Source organism: Poecilia reticulata, linkage group LG17 (assembly GCF_000633615.1).
Source record: "Poecilia reticulata strain Guanapo linkage group LG17, Guppy_female_1.0+MT, whole genome shotgun sequence".
In the NCBI taxonomy this organism is placed as follows: Eukaryota; Metazoa; Chordata; class Actinopteri; order Cyprinodontiformes; family Poeciliidae; genus Poecilia; species Poecilia reticulata.
The window spans coordinates 11244841-11253907 of record NC_024347.1 but is presented as its reverse complement, the minus strand read 5'-3'; the positions used below and the strand labels follow the sequence as shown (position 1 = coordinate 11253907).

At 38.6% G+C, this 9067-nt stretch overlaps 2 protein-coding genes across 3 annotated transcripts in view; both read left to right on the top strand.

Annotated features, from left to right (window-relative positions):
* The window catches only part of LOC103479349 (integrin alpha-6-like), a 19583-nt gene extending 14610 nt beyond the window's left edge, over nt 1-4973 (top strand). Inside the window, exons 12-24 of the mRNA XM_008433718.2 lie at nt 4-10; nt 94-209; nt 353-509; nt 598-681; nt 765-844; nt 958-1035; nt 1115-1217; nt 1346-1513; nt 1865-1960; nt 2038-2148; nt 2591-2689; nt 3290-3415; nt 4197-4973. Coding sequence (XP_008431940.1) covers nt 4-10; nt 94-209; nt 353-509; nt 598-681; nt 765-844; nt 958-1035; nt 1115-1217; nt 1346-1513; nt 1865-1960; nt 2038-2148; nt 2591-2689; nt 3290-3415; nt 4197-4361 — 1390 coding nt within the window. The 3' untranslated portion in view covers nt 4362-4973. The remainder of the gene's footprint in view (nt 1-3; nt 11-93; nt 210-352; nt 510-597; nt 682-764; nt 845-957; nt 1036-1114; nt 1218-1345; nt 1514-1864; nt 1961-2037; nt 2149-2590; nt 2690-3289; nt 3416-4196) is intronic.
* A 678-nt stretch (nt 4974-5651) lies between these two features.
* The window catches only part of LOC103479330 (integrin alpha-6-like), a 17122-nt gene continuing 13706 nt past the window's right edge, over nt 5652-9067 (top strand). Inside the window, exons 1-3 of one of the 2 annotated variants that reach the window (XM_008433698.2) lie at nt 5652-5953; nt 6739-6850; nt 8203-8396. In XM_008433698.2, the coding sequence (XP_008431920.1) occupies nt 6767-6850; nt 8203-8396 (278 nt within the window). In that variant the 5' untranslated portion in view covers nt 5652-5953; nt 6739-6766. Of the gene's footprint in view, nt 5954-6738; nt 6851-8202; nt 8397-9067 lie in introns of those variants that run through there. The other variant, XM_017310050.1, reaches the window with a different exon arrangement.

The following is a 9067-nucleotide window of genomic DNA, read 5'->3' as shown; positions in this document are numbered from 1 at the left end:
TAGAAACAAGGTGTTTTTACAGAAACCCGTCGTGTGAAGTGAATTAATCGAATGTGGCTGTAACGTTGCACTTTGACTGTGACGTGTTTGCAGGTGGAATTTATTAAAGACGGATGTGGCAACGATAATGTGTGTCAGAGCAACCTTATGATAGAATATCGCTATGTCTACAGAACGACTGATGTCGATGAATTCACTCCTTTGAACATGTAAGMGGATATTCCCTCGTTTTTCATGTTGTCTGATTGATCTAGTGAGTGTTGCCAGAGAGAGACAATACAGTGCAATCGATGGAACTGTGTACGTCACAGGCTCATCAGAATATATATTCAAAAATGACTTTGTTTTAAAGGGAGAATGGCGTGCCAGTGTTCTCATTCACCAGCCAAAAACACATTGCCCTGGAGGTGACGGTGACCAATCCACATGGAGACGACGCATACGAAGCTTCTGTGACTGCTAACTTCCCCAGTTCGTTGACCTATTCTGCTTACCGCGTCTCACCAGAGGTGTTGCATATTCTCTTAGGACTTTCTGTGTCATACAACACCAGGGTCCCAGTTTCTGGTTCTCAGTGTGCTTTATTACCAATTGCAGAAACTGCAAGTCACCTGCATAGCAAATAAAAACGGATCTATGGCTGACTGTGAGCTTGGGAACCCGTTCAAACGTGACTCTGAGGTAAGACGTTGTTTTTCTAAACCTTTTAATTTCTTTTAAGCGTATCGGAAACTCTTTAACATTTTTGATGTGTGTATTTGTAGACAACATTCTACCTTATTTTGGGTACCGCGGGCATCTCTGCCAGCACTTCTGAACTGGAGGTCGAACTTGTACTGAAAACGTAAATACCTGATTCTGCCTCTCACCAAGWGTTGAACGTCTCTGACTTTGCTTCCTTATTCAGCAGTTYGCAAAAATCTGATGTTCAGCTGACCAGTGTGTGAACTTTTACAGGACGAGTACCCAGGAGAACCTAATGCCCGTGAAAGCAAAGGCTAAGGTGGCCATTGTGTTGCAGATGTCCTTATCGGGGTAAGGATTTTTGATGTGTGAGAAACTCACACACTTGTACCGAGTCAGGCTACTAACTGTGCGTCGCCRTCCMCACCAGACAAGTCCAGCCATCTCAGGTTTACTTCAGTGGGAACGTCAGAGGTGAGATGGCCATGAAGACCGAAAGCGACGTTGGCAGCGCAGTCGCRTTCCAGTTCAGGGTGAGTGCAGAGAAGCTGCTTCTCAYGCACGCTGTGTACACAATCTGTATTTGCATCAAATTGACTTTGTAAGCTGATATTCTTTTTTGACTGGATCAGAGAGTAACGCTTTGATCAACCAATCACAGATAGTCAACTTGGGAAAGAGACTGACAGARCTCGGAACTGCMACCCTCCAAATAGAGTGGCCAAAGTCTACGAAGTATGAAAAATGGCTGCTCTACCTGATGAAGATCAGCTCCACAGGAGTGGAGCGAATACACTGCACGCCCAACGAAGAGAACCTTCTGAACTTGGTGAGTAAATATATTCAGAGATTTAGTATTCGTACACTTAAACATTTCRTTATGTTACCACTATAAACTTGACAAACATTTAGAAAATAGTGCGTAGTTGATGAAGTGAAAGAAAAATATTTTCCAACATTGTTCCTGTTCCCTCCATATGCCTTTGCAGCAAATGGGAATCAAACAAACCTCTAACCGTACAGATAAAATGAAACTGCACACCGGTACTCTATTGATTAATTAAAAGACTTCTAGAGGAAACTGATTGGATCAGTTTTCAAGGAGCTCTGAATACATTCTCATGCTACCCAGGTATTTTAAAATGGGCAAAAACTGATTGATCTCCTGCTTCGCTTTAAGGAACCARTTAAAACCAGAATGAGGAGAGCAGCAGAAATCACAGGGGAAAGGATGGATTACRCTTTTTCACGCCTAGATCACAACAAGGAAACTTTGGTAAYGAGACACAGCCAGTTTTTCCTCCACAAGTTAAGAGTGAAAGCTTCAATTATAACTGTTCTGTGTGTGTACAGTCATGTGGCGGCACAGCAAAATGTGTGACCATCAGATGCGCTCTGGGGGGCCTGGACAGGAACGCACTCATCACTCTGAACTCCCGACTGTGGAATAGCACCTTTATAGAGGTAACCAGGATGGACCGTTCTAACTCAGTTTCTTCATGTTGATTTGAGATGAGCTGCAACATAAATACTTCTTGAAAAAAAAGAAGAAAAAAAAAACATAGTTACGATTAAATAGTTTTATTTAACAAACTTAGTTGATGGTTGTAGATTTATGTTATTGCACAAGCAAAGAGTGCTAGGTTGACATACCAAACATGCCAACATAAGAAAATGTGACATAACCAAACTGAATTTAAATGTGTGTCTTTCATTAAAAGATTTCAAAGTCAAACATTTGAATTATAGTTTTCACACTTTAAGTCACATGGTAGTYGTATGAAGTTTTCATGGAGTGTGAAGACAATAACTGAATTAAAGAAACGTTTCTGTGTTCAATTATCTTGGAAATGTGTTTTTCAAAMAAACACAAATCAGCGTTTCYCYCTCTTTTCTCTCGAAACAGGACTATTCCAAGTTCCATCATGTGGAGGTGGTGGTAAAGGCCTCTCTCCACGTTGGCAGYGCGACGACAAACACTATGCTGAAGAACCCCGAGACAACAGTACAAACATGTTTTATGATGCATGCAATAAAACAACCAAGAACATTATTTATTTTTCTTTTATTAAATTACATTCAGTTTTCCATAAAAAGTCTAAAATAATGTTTATATTTAAATACTCGTTTAACTAATATTGTCTTTTTGCATCGCCAGCACATGCATAGATACTGTTAAAAACCCCGTATGAATACATATTTTACCGCGTTTATACGGCACAATTCTGGCAACCACAGCTGCCGGTCCTTTCCCGTTTTTTTTTATTTTTTTATTTTTTACAGTGTATAGTGAAATATTTCTGAAGGGTCAAGAATTCTCCGTTCTTAGATCGTCGATTGCAAACCGCTCTGCAGTTAAATAAGATTTTACTAATATTTTACTAATATATCCGAAACAAAAAACTAAATGTCAGATGCACCACAAGTTWTCGTCAATTGGTTTAATATGAGCGGATCAGAAGACGACAAGTGGATTTTACTTGCAATGCGTAAGATTTTGAGAAAGCATARAACAGTGTAATGTTTTAAAAAGTATCTGCTGCTTCACTACAATAATGCAGATATTTTTTTTACATTTATTTATTTGTTTTGTTTTGGTTTCCAGGTGAAACTGACCGTGTTTCCAGAGAGGCGTTCTGCTCGGTACGGAGGAGTGCCTTGGTGGATCATCATGCTGTCCATCCTACTCGGCCTCTTGCTGTTGGCTTTGCTGGTTTTCCTTCTTTGGAAGGTAAAAGTGAGCTACGGTTCACGCTGTTCTAACTCGTATTAAACACATTCTGCACATGTATGTGTGATTTCAATTCTCTACACTTGTTGCACTGCTAACACCACGAGCAGAGCGACTTCAGGTAAAGTGATCAAACACGTTTCTAACGATTTGCCTCTCTCCAGTGTGGAGTCTTTGAGAAAAAGAATAAAGAGGACCCATCAGAAAAAGAGAAGCTGACATCAAATGCCTAAAAAGTGAGAGGGTAACATATTGGATCTGTCAGATATTCAACTTTTTCCATCCTGCTCCGTCTTGCTGTAAAAGCGCTTCTTTCCAGTAAATGAGGCAGTGGGTAATTCTCGCTCTGCGAAAGATATGCTAATATAGGCGCTGAATCACAATGTCTGCAAAAGAAATGATGCAAATAAGGTCTTCACACATGGTAATATGTGTACGGTTTTACTTGCATGGCCAAGGTGATGGCTGACACGCAACAACTGGGTTATCTATGGCTTTAAAGATTATCTCCACTCACTGATCTTCTCTATTTTTCCTCATTTTGTTGCCTCTGAAGATGCAGTCACTTGGTCTGCAGGGTTTTTTTTTGCTCTCTGTCTGAAATAACAGTGCTATTTAAATAGATCCCTTCTCCAGAAGTAGGCACAGTCAATCAACATACTTCTTAGTTAATTAATTTAATTATCCTGTGCAGCAATCTACATCTGCTTTGCTGTCTCTGGAGGTTGTCAAAAAGTATTTCTTACAAATAATTACATGATATTCTTTTGTCTGTCCGCAGTGCGGCTTTTTTAATCGTGCCAAATATGAGGACAAGGTTCCCAGTTACAGTGCTGTTCGGATCAGACGGGAGGAGAGAGCGGTACATTCTGCAAAAGACAATTGGGGCAACTTGGAAACGAAGCCATGGGTGACAACTTGGCATGACAAGGAACACTATTCCTAACAACAACAACAAAAAAATCTATCACCTAGTGATGGATCAGCAGAATCCCTTTTTTTTTTTGCTGCCCCTGCCTTTGCACATTGAGGACTTGTAATGTTGAGATAGAAAACTAAATCATTTGGAAATAAGTCTCAAGGACTGAATCAAACACTGTCGTTAAGTGACCTTGATGTTCTTAAGCTAAATGTATAAGATGGACTTTCTCAAAGGCTGTCTCTTAAGCATTTTGAGCTTATTCGGTACATTCAGTGACGCCTAGAAATAATGGAAGTTATAAACTTTTATAGTGTTTTGTACATTTGAATGACTTGAACTGTTTGTATTTATTCTTGCAWGGAAYATTTTGGTTTTTGTTTGAAGAGGTATGCAAGGTATGCTCCCGAAAGATAACACAAAAATTATGTTTTCTGTATATATATACTCCCCCCCTACCCCAGTCCTCTAAGTCTGTCCCAGTGGTTGGCCTGTTTCCTCTGCCTTTGTTTGTACATATTCTGTATCTTGAGTGCAAGCTGAAAACTGTAACCAGGCCACAACAAAAACCATGGCGCCATGGAAAGTGTGACAGGGACTTAAATGTTTTTTTTTTTAAATAAATACTTTTAACTACTTTACAGCTTTTTTTTCTGCTCAGTTGTGTTCAAAATCATTGTAGCTCACAATATCCACGATGGGAAGCTTAGAAATARGTTTTCGCTTCAGGTGCGAGATCAAACGGGAGAATTTTTTCAGTGAGGAAAAAAAAAGATCAGCAGTTTGAACAACTGACCGCCTATACCTACAAATTGAAATGGTCACTATGTTAAAACCAGTCTTCCAGTAATTGACCAGAGGTTTTTTAACAAAGGCCTCTTGTAATAAAAAACCAAAACATAAAACCTTGATTGCGAGCACTCAGGTTAGCAACAAGACAAAACATATTGGTTTACTGAGGAGCAGAGTGTCCTAACCTAATAWACTGGCCAGGGACTGTATATCTATTACTGTTTACTGAAACTTATAATTTGTCTTTGCAGACAAATGATAACAAAGGCAAACGATGGTGTTGTCATTTGTCTTTGTGGACAAATGATAAACACTACATTGGGAGACCTGGAAATGTTGGAAGGTTGAATAAGGTTGAGGAATGCATGAACTTGTCAGAGCGCATGGTGATTACTATGAAATGAGAACGTTATGACGGGTAAAAACAGGTCTGAGCATCTGAGATCTTGTTTCTCTTGAGAGCCAACGTCTGGATGCATCAGAAGTTGCCAGACAAAAAAAAAWATATATATATGGGTTTGACAAAAATGTAAAGACAGATTTTTGTTACAAAACCCACCCAAAGTCCAACGTAAACTGATAGATTTCAATTAGAAATACAGGAACTTGATGGGAATACTGCAAAGAAGAACCAGCTCATACACACATGTATGCATGTTAATGAATCATTGCTGTAGTTGCATAAAAACTAAGATCAGGCATTTCTTTTGATTTTAAAACTGACTGAAGAATGTGTTTTACCATGCAGGACACTGTGCTTCACTCACATGTCTCTATCCTCCAGTACTGGACCTGCAGCTTTAAAAACAAAACGGGCCGAGGCGCAGGCGAGTCCAGGCGCAGCCTCTTCAACTTCTGTGTGTCTGTGTCAGAGAACTGGCTTCACATCATATTACTGCTYTTCTTCAGCACCTCAGGGCTTGTTTCTTTTTGTTTTTAGCCACAGAACATCCAGTACACAGAGCAGTACACATGACACAACTCTTCACTTTAGTAAGATCTCATTTAATACAAATGTTTATCTGCAGATAGGACATAGTTTAGGWGTACAATAATAATGTGCTTTTTGGGAAAACCTCAAACTGAAATTCCCAATGATAAATAGAGGAGACGGTTACCTTGCAAATATAAAGTACATCACAAAATATTCATAACTTACTTTATTACATTAAATCCCCAGATTTTATTGTCTTTTTAGGGGATAGACCAGTATGACAGCAAAGAGGCCCTGAGCTGTGGACAGCACAACTACTGGCCATAAATCTTTCCTCTATGTAAAAGTGSCAAGAAGAAAGAAAGACRCTGTTGAACGAATGCCATGAAATCCCAGTCAAGATTCACCACAACAAAACTCACAAATTTGTCACTTTCTGGCCTTGTGAATTAATTCTTGGTGTGATGGAAAACTTACATTGCATATAAATTGCACTACAAATTCATGCCATGCCTCTCAGATTTACATTTTTAAAGCATTTGGAGAATCTCTTCACRGTTACATGCTACTTTTTGGTGTTCTGTCACCCAACACTCAGAAACTACTGCAGTTTATTATTGTGACGTCGCTGGTTCAGTTTTTGTCAGTGAATTAATATTTTCTTTCTTTCTACACTAGATTGGAACACCTTTTCCTTTCCTAGAGCATGAGTGGACATCAATGGATTAATACTCAACCTGTGCATCTGGCTGCCCATTTGACCTTTGACCCTAAGATACCTAAAAACAAGGTAATACGGCCACTTTTTTCCCCACTTCTCTCTAAAACAAATACACATTTTGATCAGGGATCTAATCTTTGAGAGCTATGGTCCTGTAACTATTAGATGCATCCCTTCTCCATCACACCTGAATGGCTCATTATCAGGCCCATGCAGAGCAGGMTGGYTTCTGATGAAGGAATGTAGCTATTTGATTCAGGTGTTTTGGTCCAGAGATGCATCTAGAAGCTGAAAGATAATACATTGAAGACAGGACCTTAGTACGCTTGGTTTTGATAGTGGAACAACAATAATAATAGTAAAATTAGCAATTTGGCTCATTTTAACTTGYACACTAATTTTAACATACAGGATGGAGTAAGTCCATGTTACTCAACATGTTTGTGACTCTCCACATGCAATTGAGCACATTGCAGCTTACTTTAGCATTGATGCTAATGTGTAGCATGGCACACTTTGGCAGGCCCTATTTAAATTTCTTCAGAAATGTTCTAGTTATAATAATAATAATAATAATAATAATGATTGTTGTTGTTGTTGTTGTTATTGTACTACTTAAAATGGAAAGACCCATCAAGATTTCAATTTCAATTAATTTATTTAAAATGATGACTTTAAAGAAAACATCACTAAAAGACATTAAACTTATGCAACGTCAGTAATCATCAAACATAAATGAAAAGGAAATAAAAATCCAATAACATATTCAGCARTGCAGTCAAATMATTTGCAGTCAAATAATTTGCATTCAGATTTTTGACTATTTCAAAAGCTTAGTATATTTAGTAAATAATTAKGAATATTTGGCTATTTAATATATTTGTTTTTGCTCATTCRGTGAAACAAKCTCCATCAGATGGTGCTAATTCTGACACTGCAGCTCTCAGCCCTGATAATATGAAGTACACAGAGATATTTACTCATAAAGAGTAGATAAAGATTCATTAGGAACCAGCTGGTGTCTGGTTACAAGTCACATTTGCAGACATATATAACAGTTAATAGTGATTCATTAAGAATTGAAGATACCTTMACATAGGAATTAAAAATGTAGAGCTTGCAGTAATCATATAAAGACCAATTTTCTGTTGAATTTAGAGAAGCTACTTGTAATATTAGTTGTGCTAGACTATTGAATTTTTTTTGTTCATTGAAAACAGCTGCAAGTTGGTGCATTAAAAAAAAACACCCTGAGGTTATAGAATTGTAGGTGCAACTGTGAGTTAGATATGAAGCATTTAAGGTGTGGTGAAGGACGGGAGGGAGGAGCAGAACGTGAAASGGCATTTAACTCTCATCCGGTGTCTCTTGTATTGCACTCTGCAACTTCTTCCCCAAAGACTCACCTTTTTGCCTCTTAGRGGAAGATTTACACTCTAATGGAGGGCTGCACCAACAGCGGGCTGTGGCTGTTCATCTTGTTACTAGGATGTAGGCGACTCTCTGCATTCAATCTGGACACGGAAAATGTCCTCCAGAGAGATGGAAACCCGGGGAGCCTGTTCGGCTTTTCTCTCGCAATGCACCAACAACTTAGACCACAGGACAAGAGAATGTAAGAACTAAAGTAGTAGAGTTTAGATGAAACTTATATGTGGAAAGGAATTCATTTCTGTATTGTTCMAGTCTAAGTCTAAGGCTTAGGKTTTTGCACCAACTGTATTTGCTCGTGTCACTTTCTTTCCAGGTTACTAATTTTTAGACTTGCAGTTGTTTTGCTCTYTTCTTCTTTCTTTTTAAGTTGTCTTCAGGTGAGATCAGAAGAAAATATTTTTCTTTTTCATGCCACATGAAGGCAGCTTGCAATTATGTTAATAGTGTGCTTGAAAAGCTAAAATAAACTGGGGGTTATAGAGAGCCCACAAGTGGGCCAGGAAGCACCAGTTAGGAGTTGTTTAGCTCTCAGWACCTTAGATAAATTTGAAAATGGCTTGCTGKAATTCTGATGACTTTACAAGTCGTCTTTTTACTGTGCTGTCAGTTAGTTGGCTCGATGGAATGGCTACATACATGAATACATGCATACATTTGTTAGRGTTATGCATCTCTGCCACTTTTGACTTGCAGGTAAAGAGTTTGAGATCAAGTTTTTTTTTTCTCTTAATTTGATAATGTAGTAAAGTTTTAGATTTGCACCTCTGAAGCAAAGCAGCTGTGATAGGGCAAGTAACTTCTGGAGTGACGACTTCCTTTTCTTTGTTTTGCCCAAAGGTGCTACTGCTTACT